We start from the raw sequence: 18,443 nt of genomic DNA, 5'->3' as shown, positions 1-18,443 counted from the left end.
GGTTGTTAGCGACCATATACTAACACCACGTTCCTAATTTGAACCGGATCGGATGAATTTTGCCCCTCCAAGAGGCTCCGGAGGTCAAATCTGGAGAACGTTTTATATGGGGGCTATATATTATTATGGACCGATATGGACCAATTATGGCACGGTTGTTAAAGATCATATACTAACACCATGTTCCAAATTACAACCGGATTGGATGAAATTTGCTTCTCTTGGAGACTTCGTAAGCCAAATCTGCGGATCGGTTTATATCGGGGCTATATATAATTATGAACCGATGTTGACCAATTTTTGCATGGTTGTTAGAGACCATATACCAACACCATATACCAAATATCAGCTGGATCCGATGAAATATGCTTCTGTTAGAGGCTCCACAAGCCAAATCTGAGGGTCCCTTTATATGGGGGCTATACGTAAAAGTGGACCGATATGGCCCATTTTCAATACCATCCGACCTACATCAATAACAACTACATGTGCCAAGTTTCAAGTCGATAGCTTGTTTCGTTCGGAAGTTAGCGTGATTTCAACAGACGGACGGACGGACATGCTTAGATCGACTCAGAATTTCACCACGACCCAGAATATATATACTTTATGGGGTCTTAGAGCAATATTTCGATGTGTTACAAACGGAATGACAAAGTTAATATACCCCCATCCTATGATGGAGGGTATAAAAAAAAATTAAATTAAACTAAACAAATTTGAATTATATATTTACGCTAATTATTAAACCACACCACACCAAAATCAAAAGTGAATCTTGATTTAATAGCAAACCAATACAATCGTAATCCTTATTATTTTATATACAATTAGAGTACTTAGCAAAATTGGATCAATGACCTTGGAACTTTGAAATTTAAAAAAAATCATTATAAAATCCTTCCATAATTTCAACGAAACGAATAAACCTCCTGCCTATTCGAAATATTTTTAAAATTCCTTTGGGTTTTTTTAACAAATTGCCAAAATATTTTCACAAATAATGAGTGGTCTTGGTCCAGCTGCATGCTGGCTCGCCCACAAACGTATTGAGTCATGGTCAAGAATGGCCAAAGAACGTGTCGGTGCAGTGCGTAAGGTTACATTGGATCGCAATTCGGAGGACACACCATCGACATCTCAACAATGTAATAGCACAACAAACAATGCAACTACTGGATCAACAACAACAGCGCAAACACCACCATTATCCCAACCAATGACACCACCGCCATCGGCTTCGTCTATAACGTCGAATACGAGTGGTATTTGCAGTGTAACGGATAGTTATGAATTGCACACGGATTCGGAACAGGTATATATGGTGAAATATATATATATATAGTTTTCAAAAATTTCAGGTTTAATATTTAATAGCTATGATTGAAAATATATCCTTCCAAATAATTGATCTGCGATGAACTAAAAAGCAAATAAATTTCATCATGGTTACAGTCGATTTGAAGCGATTTAGCGTTGGCCATATCGTAGTTTGAGATCAAATATTCAAGAAGTGACTTTAATGCAGAAAAAAATATTTTTATATAAATAAATAAAATGTTAATATTGTCCTCTTAAAAAATGGATTTATTTTTGCCGTACAAATACAACAAGATTATTATCTTAAATATTTTTGTGCGACTAAAACATAAATTTTATTTTGTGCAATTTTTTTTTAACTATTATTATCATAATTTTATATTATTTTTTGAGACAAGAATTCTTGATTTGATTTGACCAAAAATGTTTAAAGTTTATTGCCAACATTATTTCCAGATATTGTCTTCATTTAAAGAAACTTTGTTCTCCTTTTACAGGAAGTGAATTTTACAAAAGAATCTCAACACATACATCCACAAGCAAATTTGGGCTCGTCTCACAATGTCAATGCCGATATTTTACGTGGGCCATCTGAAGCGTTACATAGTCCCTTGCATTTACACCATCAATCGAGATCTTATCCGCCAAGACTACAACGTACACCTTCAATATCAAGCCAATCGAGTGTTGATAGTGCACCATCAAGACAATCGGTAAGTAAATGGCCCCACGTTGGCAGAATTCTACCAAAAATGATAAATTTTTTTCTGCTAGATGGGTAGACTTCTTGATTTTGCAAAATATTCCTCCCAAAGAGGTAGTTCGTAAATTTTCTATATGAATAAAATTTCGTCAAAATTTTCTATAGGGATAAAATTTTGACAAAATTTCCTATAGAAATAAAATTTTGACAAAATTTTCTATAGAAATAAAATTTTGTCACAATTTTCTATAGAAATAAAATTTTGACAAAATTTTCTATAGAAATAAAATTTTGACAAAATTTTCTATAGAAATAAAATTGTGACAAAATTTTCTATAGAAAAAAATTTTGACAAAATTTTCTATAGAAAAAAAATTAACAAATATTTCTATCGAAATAGAATTTTGACAAAATTTTCTATAGAAATAAAATGTTGTCAACTTTTGCTTTAGAAACAAAATTTTGTCAAAATTTTCTCTAGAAATAAAATTTTGACAAAATTTGCTATTGTATAATTTTGACAAAATTTTCTATAGAAATAAAATTTTAACAAATATTTCTATAGAAATAGAATTTTGACACAATTTTCCATAGAAATAAAATTTTGACACAATTTTCTATAGAAATAGAATTTTAACAAAATTTTCTATAGAAATAAATGTTTGCTATATTTTCTATAGGAATAAAATTTTGACACAATTCTCTGTAGAAATCAAATTTTTACAAAATTTTCTATAGGACTAAACTTTTGACAAAATTTTCTATAGAAATAAATGTTTGCTAAATTTTCTATAGGAATAAAATTTTGACAAAATTTTCTATAGAAAAGGAATTTGACAAATTCCAAAAAAAAAATTTATAAAATTTTCTTTAGAAATAAAATTTTTACATAAATTTCCATGGAAATAAAATTTTGACAGAATTTTCTATAGAAATAAAATTTTGAAATAAATTTTCTATAGAAATAACATTTCGACAAAATTTTCTATAGAAAAGAAATTTTACAAATTAAAAAAAAAAAAAAATTATAAAATTTTCTTTAGAAATAAAATTTTGACATAAATAGAAACAAGTGCTTCATAAATTTTTCTATAGGAATAAAATTTTGACAAAATTTTCTATAAAAATTTTGTCAAATAAAATTTTCTATAGAAATAAAATCTTGTCAAAATTTTTTCAAAAAACAAAATTGTGACATAATTTTCTATAGAAATAATTTTGACAAAATTTTTTATAGGAATAAAATGTTGACAAAATTTTTTATAGAAAAAAAATTTGACAAAGCTCTCTACAGAAAAAAATTTTTGACAAAATTTTCTATAGGAATAAAATTTTGACAAAATTTTCTAAAGAAATAAAATTTTGACAAAATTTTCCATAGAAATAAAATGTTGACAACATTTTCTATAGAAATAAAATTTTGTCACAATTTTCTATAGAAATAAAATTTTGACAAAATTTTCTATAGAAATAAAATTTTGACAAAATTTTCTATAGAAATAAAATTGTGACAAAATTTTCTATAGAAAAAAATTTTGATAAAATTTTCTATAGAAAAAAAAATTAACAAATATTTCTATAGAAATAAAATTTTGACAAAATTTTCTATAGAAATAAAATTTTGACAAAATTTTCTATAGAAATAAAATTGCTACAAAATTTTCTATAGAAAAAAATTTTGACAAAATTTTCTATAGAAAAAAAAATTTAACAAATATTTCTATAGAAATAGAATTTTCACAAAATTTTCTATAGAAATAAAATGTTGTCAACTTTTGCTTTAGAAACAAAATTTTGTCAAAATTTTCTCTAGAAATAAAATTTTGACAAAATTTGCTATTGTATAATTTTGACAAAATTTTCTATAGAAATAAAATTTTAACAAATATTTCTATAGAAATAGAATTTTGACACAATTTTCCATAGAAACAAAATTTTGACACAATTTTCTATAGAAATAGAATTTTAACAAAATTTTCTGTAGAAATAAATGTTTGCTAAATTGTCTATAGGAATAAAATTTTGACACAATTCTCTGTAGAAATAAAATTTTTACAAAACTTTCTATAGGACTAAACTTTTGACAAAATTTTCTATAGAAATAAATGTTTGCTAAATTTTCTATAGGAATAAAATTTTGACAAAATTTTCTATAGAAAAGAAATTTGACAAATTCCAAAAAAAATTTATAAATTTTATAATTTATTCTTTAGAAATAAAATTTTTACATAAATTTCCATGGAAATAAAATTTTGACAGAATTTTCTATAGAAATAAAATTTTGAAATAAATTTTCTATAGAAATAACATTTCGACAAAATTTTCTATAGAAAAGAAATTTTACAAATTAAAAAAAAATTATAAAATTTTCTTTAGAAATAAAATTTTGACATAAATAGAAACAAATGCTTCATAAAATTTTCTATAGGAATAAAATTTTGACAAAATTTTCTATAGAAATAAAATTTTTACAAAATTTTCTATGGAAATAAAATTTTCTATAGAAATAAAATCTTGTCAAAATTTTCTCAAAAAATAAAAATTTGACAAAACTTTCTACAGAAAAAAATTTTTGACAAAATTTTCTATAGGAATAAAATTTTGACAAAATTTTCTAAAGAAATAAAATTTTGACAAAATTTTCCATAGAAATAAAATGTTGACAAAATTTTCTATAGAAATAAAATTTTGACAGAATTTTCTATAGGAATAAAATTTTGACAAAATTTTCTAAAGAAATAAAATTTTGACAAAATTTTCCATAGAAATAAAATTTTGACAAAATTTTCTATAGAAATAAAATTTTGACAAAATTTTCTATAGAAATAAAATTTTGACAAAATTTTCTACAGAAATAAAATTTTGACAAAATTTGCTATAGAAATAAAATTTTGACAAAATTTTCTATAAAAAAGAAATTTGACTAATTCAAAACAAAGAATTTATAAAATTTTCTTTAGAAATAAAATTTTGACATAAATTTCCATGGAAATAAAATTTTGACAAAATTTTCTATAGAAATAAAATTTTGTCAAAATTTTCTATAGAAAAGAAATTTGACAAATTAAAAAAAAAATAAAAAATAAAATTTTCTTTAGAAATAAAATTTTGGCATAAATTTGCATGGAAATAAAATTTTGACAAAATTGAAATTTGAAATAAAATTTTGATAAAAGTCTTGAAAATATATCCGAGGCTTCCAGACTACGGAAGGTACTAGCTCGTTAAGGGCGGAGACGCTGGAAGTAATATTGGGCATATATTTTCCTGGAAATTAGATGGTTGATTATAAATACTTGTTATACCCTCCACCATAGGATGGTGGACGGTATAAAATTCCGTTTGTAACACATCGAAATATTGCTCTAAGACCCCATAAAGTATATATATTCTGGGTCGTGGTGAAATTCTGAGTCGATCTGAGCATGTCCGTCCGTCCGTCTGTCTGTCTGTTAAAATCACGATAACTTCCGAACGAAACAAGCTATCTACTTAAAACTTGGTACAAATAGTTGTTATTGATGTAGGTCGCATGGTATTGCAAATGGGCCATATCGGTCAACTTTTACGTATAGCCCCCATATAAACGGACCCCCAAATTTGGCTTGCTGGTCCTCTAAGAGAAGCAAATTTCATCCGATCCGGCTGAAATTTTGTACATGGTGTTAGTATATGGTCTCTAACAACCATGCAAAAATTGGTCCACATCGGTCCATAATTATACATAGCCCCCATATAAACCGATCCCCCGATTTGGCTTGCCGAGCCTATAAGAGAAGCAAATTTCATCCGATCCTGCTGAAATTTGGTACATGGTGTTGGTATATGATCTTTAACAACCATGCAAAAATTGGTCCACGTCGGTCCATAATTATATATAGCCCGCATATAAACCGATCCCCCGATTTGGCTTGCGAAGCCTCTAAGAGAAGCAAATTTCATCGGATCCGGCTGAAATTTGGTACATGGTGTTGGTATATGATCTCTAATAACCATGCAAAAATTGGTCCACATCGGTCCATAATTATATATAGCCCGCATATAAACCGATCCCCCGATTTGGCTTGCGAAGCCTCTAAGAGAAGCAAATTTCATCGGATCCGGCTGAAATTTGGTACATGGTGTTAGTATATGGTCCCTAATAACCATGCAAAAATTGGTCTAAATCGGACCACAATTATATAAAGGCCCCATATAAACCGATCCCCAGATTTGACTTCCGGAGCCTCGTGGAAGAGCAAAATTCAACCGATTCGGTTGAAATTTGGTGGTGTTAATATATGACCTCAAACACCCATGCAAAAATTGGTCGAAATCGGTCCATAATTATATATAGCTCCCATATAAACCGATCACCAGATTTGACTTCCGGAGCCTCGTGGAAGAGCAAAATTCATCCGATTCGGTTGAAATTTGGTACGTGATGTTAGTATATGATAATTAACAACCATGCCAAAAGTGGTCCATATCAGTCCATAATCATATATAGCCCCATTATAAACCGATCCCGAGATTTTGTTTTCGAGCCACTTGGAGGAGCAAATTTCATCCGAGTCAGTTAACAACCATGCCTAACTAGGACCATATCAGTCTATAGTTACATATAGCCCTCAGAAAAATCGATCCCCAATCACAAAAAATTGGTCCATATCAAGTTCATAATTGTATATAGCCCACATATAAGCGAACCCCATATTTCAATTCTGGCTCTCTACGTACCGTGCAAAAGTCCATATCGATTCGTAATTATTTGTAGACTTATCTATACATACTTTTTTTGTCTATTACCACGTATGGACTAACTCACAATTTAGAAAACGATGTTAAGAAGTTTTAAGATACCACAACCCAATTAATTCGATTGTGGATGACAGTCTTTCGTAGAAGTTTCTACGCAATTCATGGTGGAGGGTACATAAGATTCGGCCTGGCCGAACTTACGGCTATATATACTTAAGATGAAAAATTCTTGATGAGTTTAATTAGTAACATTTTTCTCGTGTTTTGTTTTCTCTTTCTAGTGCCATCGTGGTTCATCACCACAAATACGAACATTTGGTCCAGATGGTCGCAGCTCATTGCCTACCGAATCAATATTTCCCTACTACGTAAGTGTCTGTATAGCTTAGCTTGGATCTTATAAGAATGCAAATAATTTCACTTATTCCTTTCGCCAGCTGGCCCGTACCCCCAGTCCCATGCGCACCATATCTCTGGATGCTCGAGCAGCTAGCCAAATAGCGGCAGAGGTCAGTGATTTGCGTACACCCAGTCCTTCGCAGAATAGCTTAACCTCATTGTCTAGTATACCCAATGCTACGCTAACTTCTCCCCATAGCAGTAAACATGGAGGACGATGCATTTCACCATTACTTATACCGCCCAGGGTACAACCCAATGTTGACCCAAATTTGGGACCAGCCTCACCATTAGGTGCCATACAACCTGATCTCTACAGAGGACCGGATGGACCGATTTATTTAAATGCCCCAGAGAATAGTCCTGCCTTAGGTCGACTTCATTTAAGGGTCAAATATGATTATCATTTATTTGATTTAACTGTACATTTGATTGAAGGTACGATATGAGAGAATGAAAAATGAAAAAAAAATAATTTAAACATCTTATTTCGCTCTATTATAGCTCACAATTTGTGCCCTATTGAAGAAGGTGGTTTTCGGGATCCCTATGTCCGTCTCTTATTGGACCCTGAAGTGGACAAACGTAAACGACAAACCCAAATACATCGTGGAGAATCGAATCCTTACTTTAATCAACATTTCAAATTTCCGGTTTCCCGTGATCAACTACAAGGCAAGGAGTTAATCTTACAAGTTCTGGATTATGATCGATACTCCCATAATGATATCATTGGGGAAGTTCGTATATCCATTGATAATTTGGATTTGTCGAAATCTGTGGAGGTATGCATTAAGAAATATTTCGCAGGATATTTCAAAAGAATTCAGTAATATAAAGAAAAAGTTTCATCAAGAAAAAGAAAAAAATCGTAAATAGTATGAAATGTTTCGTCATTCAATAGAACAAGTAATTACAATTAAATTATTAATTAGTAAATTAGATTAACTTGAATTGGCTCATCAAACCAAGACATGACTAGGATATCAGGATTGTTGGGAGTCTGTCCGCGGAACAATATGGATTTAGATCTGGAAAAACGGCACTAGGATCCCTTAAGGAAGTATCAGATGCCGTCCAGGCGACACAACAGGGCAATCACACTTCGAGCCCTATAATTCTACTGATGACTCCCGATATTAAGAACGCTTAAGGTTGACCGACATAGGTTCAGTCCATTGTGATACCACATTGGTGAACTTCTCTCATATCACTGAGTGCTGCCCGATTCCATGTTAAGCTCAATGACAGGGGACCTCTTTTTTATAGCCGAGTCCGAACGTCGTTCCACATTGCAGTGAAACCACTAAGAGAAGCTTTGAAACCCTCAGAAATGTCACCAGCATTACTGAGGTGGGATAATCCACCGCTGAAAAACTTTTTGGTGTTCGGTCGAAGCAGGAATCGAACCCACGACCTTGTGTATGCATGGCATGCTAACCATTGCACCACGGTGGCTCCGATGTAATATATATCCTAGAGTAGAGATTTCACATACCGAAAATATTGAAAGACTATCTTAAGTACCGAGGTTTGGTATATGACACTTTACAGGGCCCAAGAATAATGGAGGTAATCTCATGGGCCGCACAAAGCTCAATCCTTGGATCAGTTCTCTGGAACGCATAATACGGCGAGATACTGAAGATACCCATGCCACATGAGATATACTGAACAGCGTCATCTAAAACTTCACCGGACCATGATACGCACCGTGATGCAATGGTTTGCATGCCCGCCTTGCATACACAAAGTCGTGGGTTCGAGTCCTGCTTCGACCGAATACCAAAATTTTTTTCAGCGGTGGATTATCCCACCTCAGTAATGCTGGTGACTTTTCTGAGGGTTTCAAAGCTTCTCTAAGTGGTTTCACTGCAATGTGGAACGCCGTTCGGAGTCGGCTATAAAAAAGGAGGTCCCTTGTCATTGAGCTTAACATGAAATCGGGCAGCACTCAGTGATAAGAGAGAAGTTCACCAATGTGGTATCACAATGGACTGAGTAGTCTAAGTGAGCCTGATACATCGGGCTGCCACCTAACCTAACCTAACCATGATACGCACGAAACACTGGTTAGGCACTCATGTCCTACAATTGGCCATGCAAAAGACCGAACTGCTACTACTAACGAAACGGCATCTGCCTCTAGAAATGGAAATGCATATAGACGGCATGGTAATCCCAAAAAGGCAGGCAATCAAGTACTTGGGACTAAAACTGGACTCGAAACTAACGTACTCCAAGCAGATAGAGTACGCCGCGACTGAACAGGTTGATGTTAAATATGGGAGGCCCTATTCCAAGCAGCAGAAGGGTACTCATGGAGGTAACTAACAGTATACTCCTCGATGAAGACGATATCTGGTCGTTAACCCTACATGGGCGCGCTAGAGCGGACAAGTTGCTATCAGTACTGAGAACGGCAACTCTGAGAATCACTTCAGCATACCGCACAGTATCAGGAGAAGACGCGTTAGTGATAGCGGAAAAAGGTGTTCGAGACCAAAAAACAAAACGCAACAGTCTTGATAACGACAAGAGACCAGCAATAAATGACAGGAATGATGGAGAAACGAGACAAAGGGCAGATGGACACACCGATTTATAACCGACAGTGACGTACTATATGACTCAGATGACCTCTGGTCACGTCTACGTTCGAAAGCCTCTTCATCGTATGAGGAAATATATGAGGCCATATTCCAAGCAGAAGAAGGATACTCATGACTAACAATACAATCCCCTATGGATGTGATATCAGGGCGTTGACCCTACTGAGACGAACTAGAGCAAAAAAGCTGATTTCAGTATAGAGAACGGCATCCCTGAGAATCACTTCAGGATACCGCACAGTATCAGGGGAAGCTGCGTTAGTAATAGCAGGAACGATCGCATAAGACCTCAAGACTGTTGAGTGGCAAAAGGTTCGTGGCCAAAAAACAAAGCGCGACAGTCTTGATACCGAACATCCGACAAGAGACCAAGGAACTATGGGGGAACGAGACAAAGGGCAAATGGTCACACAGATTTATAACCGACATGATGGAGAAACGAGACAAAGGGCAGATGGACACACCAATTTATAACCGACAGTGACGTACTATATGACTCAGATGACCTCTGGTCACGTCTACGTTCGAAAGCCTCTTCATCGTATGAGGAAATATATGAGGCCATATTCCAAGCAGAAGAAGGATACTCATGACTAACAATACAATCCCCTATGGATGTGATATCAGGGCGTTGACCCTACTGAGACGAACTAGAGCGAAAAAGCTGATTTCAGTATAGAGAACGGCATCCCTGAGAATCGCTTCAGGATACCGCACAGTATCAGGGGAAGCTGCGTTAGTAATAGCAGGAACGATCGCATAAGACCTCAAGACTGTTGAGTGGCAAAAGGTTCGTGGCCAAAAAACAAAGCGCGACAGTCTTGATACCGAACATCCGACAAGAGACCAAGGAACTATGGGGGAACGAGACAAAGGGCAAATGGTCACACTGATTTATAACCGACATAGACTTATGGCGAGAGAGAAGACATAGGGAAGTGACGTACTACATGACTCAGATGATCTCGGCTCACGGCAACTTTTGAAAGTATCTGCTCCGTAGGGGAATGCAGCTCAGAAACCTTTATTTACAAAGATATCGTGGATAATGCCGCTCATACATCCTTTATATGTAGCCGGTGGACAGAACGACATATATCGCTAGAAGATGAATTTGGGCATATCTCTCCGAGAAATGTAATCCAGAACAGAGGTACAGAGTAAGAGGAACTGGAATGCCATAGGGCAATTTGTAGAACACGTTCTTCGCAGGAAAAAGTTTGACACGAACACTACGACATAAGTAATGTAAGCTTTAGTCTGGATACGGTCTAAAAGGAGACGTTCACGGACCACATGAGATCCCCCTCGAAGTAATGCGAAAGCGGTTTCGAGCTGGTAATTATACCACGAGGGAAGATGGATGGTTTTTGGTCGGTATCGTTGATTGTAATGAAGTGCGGGACATGGGTGGTGAGACCAGAGATAAATGGCAGAAACGATGAAGGAACGAGACAAAGGGAAACGGACTCACCGATTTATAACTGACACACAATTAAGGTAAGAGAGAAGAAAAAGAAGAGGTCGCGGATGATGCCGAGCATACACTCTTTAGATATAGCCGGTAGACAGAAAGACGGACAGCGCTGGAAGATGAAATTGGACATGTCATTCCGAGAAATATACTCTGGAAGACGGTATGAGTGAGGGAAGCCATAGGGCGATTTGTAGAACATGTTCTTAGCAGGAACAAAGTTGAAATGGACGCCACGACATGAGTAATGATGGCTTGATTCTGGATGCGTACTAGAAAGAGATGGTCACGCACCGCGTGGGGTTCACCTCGAAGTAATGCGAAAGCTGTTCCGAGGTAGTAATCATACCCGGTGGAACGGGGGATGGGGGTTTAGCCGGTAACCAATTGTAACGAAATCCAGCACACGGGTGGACGCACTCTTAAGTGCATACGGCATTTTCCTACCCTTATCCGCAAAAAAAACTAGATTAAATTAAATTAAATTGTTTTCTGCCAGTGTATATAGTCCAAACGTTGTGCTATTCATTTTAGATCTGGGGTGATTTATTACGCACCAAAAAACCTCCTGAAGATCGTCCAGAGTTATTATGCTCATTGAATTATCTACCACAAGCCGAACGTTTAACCGTGGTCATAATGAAAGCCAAAAATTTGGACACAATTCAAGAAACCTATGTGAAAGTAAGTTGTTACTCATACACTTAGAAAAACTCTTCATAACTGATATTAACAAATTATTCTCCTTTTTATTTACAGTTGTATTTAATACAAAATGGCAAACGTGTTAAAAAAAGGAAGACCAGTATAAGTAAATCTGAAGATCCCACACATCCCACCTGGAATGAACCATTTACGTTTAATTTGCAGTCGTCCTATTTACACAATGCTGCTATAGAGGTATGAAATTTAGATATGATATTTGTTGGCAAAAGAAAATGAAATACTGGGGATAATATTGGTGTGGCTTACAGAGGGTCAAAAAAATACAGAAAAAATATTTTTATCACAAAATTAATTGATCCATTAATTTTTAATTGAAATACTTAAATCACAGAAATGATAGTAGCAAATATCGGGTCAATTAAAAAGTTAGTTGATCCAATAAAAAAAGTAATTGCTGCAATTAATATTTGTGAAAAAATATTAGTTGAATCAATTGTAACTTTATTTGATTTTTATTGAAATTCAATTAAATTTTTAATTGCAAAATTTTTGGTGATATTTTTTTCTGTGAATAACTCCATCGTATGGCAATGGACATAAAGGCATCAGGTTATAATCGTATTTTGGAGTAGATACTAATCTTTTTTTTTTTTTTTGAGAAAATAACCGGAAAAATATGAAATTTCGGTTTTATTAGAATTTTGAGAATGAAAAACTACTTATGCACAGTTTGACTTTGAACATTTAAAAACTATGCATAGATTAACGAGATTCCTACTGTCCCTATCTACTATCTAACGAAAACAAGTATATACGGCCGTAAGTTCGGCCAGGCCGAAGCTTAGGTACCCTCCACCATGGATTGCGTAGAAACTTCTACTGAAGACTGTCATCCACAATCGAATTACTTGGGTTGCGGTAACACTTGCCGTTGTCAAGGTATCTTAATATTTGCTAACACCATCTTCTAAATTACAAGGTAGTCCATACGTAGTATATATTGAACTGAAAAAGGCCGATTAAATACGTATATAATAAAGTTTGACAAAATTTTGTATAGAAATACAATTTTGATAAAAGTTTCTATAGAAATAAAATTTTGACAAAATAAAATTTTGACATTTTCTATAGAAGCCCAGCAAAAAAAAATAATTGGAAGTTCTTCCAAAGGCACAACTTTAAAAGCACTTCCAGAAGATGCACTCCCAATGATGTTCTTTATTTTAACTACCCAGGAAGTTCTTTTAATTAAATTTTTTATAACTTGGTTTTTTCATACTTTTAATGGGTAATTTTAACTTTTTTTGTTCCAAATACGTTAAAAACGGAGTAAGAATTCATAAAATGGTACAAATCATTTAAATTTTGTCGAAAAAAATGCTAAATCTAATCTGAAAAAATTATGCATTTTTGAAAATATTTGAGGTCAAACGTTTCCGAGATGCGTTAGAATCCATTAAAAATTATAAAAAATTATAAAAATTATTAATTTTACAAAATATCACAGAATTTTCAAATTTACATCCAAAATATTGAATTCGGATCACACCTAAAGAAGTGATGCAAATTCAGTGCAACGGCTGTTGAAATGGAGGACTTCCGTCCTATGACAAGCCCATGTTAAATTCATCGCTTCTGTGTCAATTTTGCACCACTTCCGGATCCAAAAAGAACATTTTCATTAGTTTTTTGGCGACGCTTCTTTTGCTGGGAGTAAAATTTGGACAAAATTTTATTTCAATAGAAAATTTTGTCCAAATTTTATTTCTATAGAAAATGTTGTCAAAATTTTATTTTGTCAAAAAAAAAAAAAATTCTTTAGAAATAAAATTTTGACAAAATTGCTGGGAGTAAAATTTGGACAAAATTTTATTTCTATAGAAAAATTTGTCCAAATTTTACTTCTATAGAAAATGTTGTCAACATTTTTTTTGTCAAAAAAAAATCTTTAGAATTAAAATTTTGACAAAATTTTCTACAGAAATAACATTTTGACAAAATTTTCTACAGAAATAACATTTTGACAAAATTTTCTATAGAAATAAAATTTGACAAAATTTTCAATAGAATTAAAATTTTGACAACATTTTCTATACAAATAAAATTTTGACAACATATTCTATAGAAATAAAGTTTGACAAAATTTTCTATAGAAATCAAATTTTAGTAGATAATTTTTGGCTCGATTGGCAACCATGATTATGAACCGATATGCACCAATTTTTGTGTGATTGGGGATCGGCTATATATACACCCAGAGAAGGAATATGATCACCTCAAACATGTTTTAAGAGCAAAATATTATTTTTGGGTGGTGAGCATGTAACATGGTTTTCGCAACCATGTTATTTTCTCGGAAATCATGTATCTGATTTCAGCAATCAGGTTATATTTGACGAGAAAATAACATTTTAGTGACAAACATGTTACATGGTCACCATACAAAAATAACATTTTGCTCTTGAAACATGTTTGAGATGATCATATTCCTTCTCTGCGTGTAGCTATCGACCGATATGGACCAAATTTGGCATGGTTATTAGCGACCACATACTAGCTTAGGTTAGGTGGCAGCCCGATGTATCAGGCTCACTTAGACTATTCAGTCCATTGTGATACCACATTGATGAACTTCTCTCTTATCACTGAGTGCTGCCGGATTCCATGTTAAGCCCAATGACAAGGGACCTCCTTTTTATAGCCGAGTCCGAACGGCGTTCCACATTGCAGTAAAACCACTTAGAGAAGCTTTGAAATCTTCAGAAATGTAACCAGCATTACTGAGGTGGGATAATCCACCGCTGCAAAACTTTTTGGTGTTCGGTCGAAGCAGGAATCGAACCCACGACCTTGTGTATGCAAGGCGGGGATGCTAACCATTGCACCACGGTGGCTCCCGGCCACATACTAACACCACGTTGCAAATTTCAACCGGATCGGATGAATTTTGCTTCTCAAAGAGACTCCGGAGATCAAATCTGGAGAACGGTTTATATGGGGACTATATATATATAATTATGGACCCATATGAACCAATTCGTTTCCATATCGTGTTTGTTAGAGACTATATACTAATACCACGTACCAAATTTCAACCGGATCGGATGACTTTTGCTCCCGCAAAAGGCTCGGGAGGACAAATCTGGGGATTGGTTTCTATGGGGGCTATATATAATTATAGACCGATATGGACCAATTTTGGCATGGTTGTTAGAGACCATATACTAACACCACGTACCAAATTTCAACCGGATCGGATGAATTTTGCTCCTCTAAGAGGCTCCGGAGGTCAAATCTGGGGATCGGTTTATATGGGGGCTATATATAATTATGGACCGATATGGACCAATTTTTGCATGGTTGTTAGAGACTATATACTAATACCATGTACCAAATTTCAACCGGATCGGATGAAATTTGCCTCTCTGAGAGGGTCCGCCAACCAAATCTGGGGATCGGTTTATATGGGGGCTATATATAATTATGGACCGATATGAACCAATTTTTGCATGGTTGTTAGAGACAATATACTAATACCATGTACCAAATTTCAACCGGATCGGATGAATTTTGCTCCTCTAAGAGGCTCCGGAGGTCAAATCTAGGGATCTGTTTATATGGGGGCTATATATAATTATGGACCGATATGGACCAATTTTTGCATGGTTGTTAGAGACCATATACTAATACCATGTACCAAATTTCAGCCGGATCGGATGAAATTTGCCTCTCTTAGAGGGTCCGCCAACCAAATCTGGGGATCGGTTTATATGGGGGCTATATATAATTATGGACCGATATGAACCAATTTTTGCATGGTTGTTAGAGACCATATACTAACACCACTTACCAAATTTCAACCGGATCGGATGAATTTTGCTCTTCTAAGAGGCTCCGGAGGTCAAATCTGGGGATCGGTTTATATGGGGGCTATATATAATTATGGACCGATATGGACCAATTTTTGCATGGTTATTAGAGACTATATACTAATACCATGTACCAAATTTCAACCGGATCGGATGAAATTTGCCTCTCTTAGAGGGTCCGCCAACCAAATCTGGGGATCGGTTTATATGGGGGCTATATATAATTATGGACCGATATGAACCAATTTTTGCATGGTTGTTAGAGACTATATACTAATACCATGTACCAAATTTCAACCGGATCGGATGAATTTTGCTCCTCTAAGAGGCTACGGAGGTCAAATCTGGGGATCGGTTTATATGGGGGCTATATATAATTATGGACCGATATGGACCAATTTTTGCATGGTTGTTAGAGGCCATATACTAACACCATGTACCAAAATTTCAACCGGATCGGATGAATTTTGCTCCTCTAAGAGGCTCCGGAGGTCAAATCTGGGGATCGGTTTATATGGGGGCTATATATAATTATGGACCGATATGGACCAATTTTGGCATGGTTGTTAGAGACCATATACTAACACCACGTACCAAATTTCAACCGGATCGGATGAGTTTTGCTCCTCTAAGAGGCTCCGGAGGTCAAATCTGGGGATCGGTTTATATGGGGGCTAGATATAATCATGGACCGCTATGGACCAATTTTTGCATGGTTGTTAGAGACCATATACTTACACCATGTACCAGATCGGATGAAATATTCTAATCTTATAGGCTTCGCAAGCCAAATCTGGGGGTCCGTTTATATGGGGGCTATACGTAAAAGTGGACCGATATGGCCCATTTGCAATACCAACCGACCTACATCAATAACAACTACTTGTGCCAAGTTTGAAGTCGATAGCTTGTTTCGTTCGGAAGTTAGCGTGATTTCAACAGACGGACGGATGGACATGCTTAGATCGATTCAGAATTTCACTACGACCCAGAATATGTATATTTAATGGGGTCTTAGAGCAATGTTTCCTATGGTGGAGGGTATAAAAACAACTTCTTTGAACATTTAAAAACTATGAATAGATTAACGAGATTCCTACTGTCCCTACCTACTATCTATCGAAAAAAACAGCCAAAGGGACGGGCTATATATATTTGGAAAAATCTACTTTTGGTAAAAAAAAAATTTCACAGTCAACATCGTGGTGCTATGGAAAATTTTGTTTGTGTTGAACTCTATTTAATACTTAGTTTTGTATTCTCGTTTCAGATCTATGTGGTTTCCGCAGGAGGTGAATCTCAAGATATTGGCAGCATTGGTTTGGGTCCTCAAGAAAGTGGTACAGGATGTCAACACTGGCATGATATGATCAACAATGCCCGTAAACCTACAGCAATGTGGCATTACATACGTTAAAATCTGCACGTAAAAGGCAAACTTTTAAGACCTACACTGAAAGATTTTGATTGCTTTAAAGCCAAAGAAATTCTTCATCAAAAAATACGATTATTTTTTAACCAACAATTTTTCATAGATTTTATGAAAAACTTTCGTATATTTAATTGTATATTTAATTAAGTTAAAGAAAAATATTTTGTAAAGAGACCATTGAGAATTCTTTCCGTGTAGGTCAAATTGTAAACAAAAACAATGTTACCAAAAGTCATTCTTTGAAATGAAGAAGTAAAATTAACATCAATTTGTTTTTAGTCCAATATACAAACACATAAACCAATGCACAACTATAGATATATACCTACACTTTCATATACAAATGTAAATCCAAAGATTTAAACTTCTAATTTCACAAAAAAAATTATTAATTTTTTTTTTAATTTTAAATCCTAATTGAATTATGATAATTTAAAATATTCATTTAAATTTAAATTACATTATTAATTGATTCAATTAATTTTGTAATCAAAACCAAAGTCAACCGCACAACATTAATATAAACAATTAAATTTTTATTTGGTGTTATTTTTGTTTTTTTATGGATTAATATTATTATTTTTGTGATTAAAAAAATTCAATTAAAAATTATTTGGTTCAATTAAATTTATGATTGAAGACAAATCAATTTTTTTGATTCAACCACAAAACTACATAATTAAATTTATTTGTTCAATTTTTTTTTTACAGCATTTAAATTAGTGAATGCAGTTAAAAATAATATGTTTTTCGGCACAGATATTTTTTCAGATTTAATCAGTTAAATTAATTGATCCAAAATAAATTTTAACTGAGATTGCTTCGATCTGGAGTATAATGGAACACAGAAAAAATATCACCAATATATATTTCGAATTAAAATTTTAATTGGAATTCAATTTAAAAAAAAAATCAAACACAAATATTAATTGTATCAATTAATTATACCCTTCACCACTACTGTGGTACAGGGTGTAATAAGTTTGTGCATTTGTATGTAACGCCAAGAAGGAGTAATCATAGACCAACCTTTTAGTATACGGATCGGCTTAGAATTAAATTCTGAGTCGATTTAGCGATGTCCGTCTGTCTGTCCGTATGTCTGTCCGTCTGTCTGTCTGTCTGTCTGTCTGTCTGTCTGTTGATGTATTTTTGTGTGCAAAGTACAGCTCGCAGTTTTAGTCCGATTGTCCTAAAATTTTGTGTAGGATCCTGTTTCGGCTCAAAG

At 34.1% G+C, this 18,443-nt stretch overlaps 1 protein-coding gene across 1 annotated transcript; it reads left to right on the top strand.

Annotated features, from left to right (window-relative positions):
- Positions 1-996: 996 nt before the first annotated feature.
- Sytbeta (Synaptotagmin beta) lies at positions 997-17,534 on the top strand. Its single transcript, XM_075307470.1, has 8 exons — positions 997-1,315; positions 1,818-2,033; positions 7,045-7,131; positions 7,201-7,600; positions 7,667-7,947; positions 11,783-11,932; positions 12,008-12,148; positions 17,054-17,534. Exons 1-8 carry the CDS (start codon positions 1,004-1,006, stop codon positions 17,198-17,200), a joined length of 1,734 nt encoding a protein of 577 aa, XP_075163585.1. The 5' UTR covers positions 997-1,003; the 3' UTR covers positions 17,201-17,534.
- The last annotated feature ends 909 nt before the right edge of the window (positions 17,535-18,443 follow it).

The sequence above is a fragment of the Haematobia irritans genome, chromosome 4 (genome assembly GCF_050003625.1).
Source record: "Haematobia irritans isolate KBUSLIRL chromosome 4, ASM5000362v1, whole genome shotgun sequence".
NCBI classification, from domain to species: domain Eukaryota; kingdom Metazoa; phylum Arthropoda; class Insecta; order Diptera; family Muscidae; genus Haematobia; species Haematobia irritans.
This window is presented reverse-complemented; position numbering and strand designations above follow the sequence as displayed.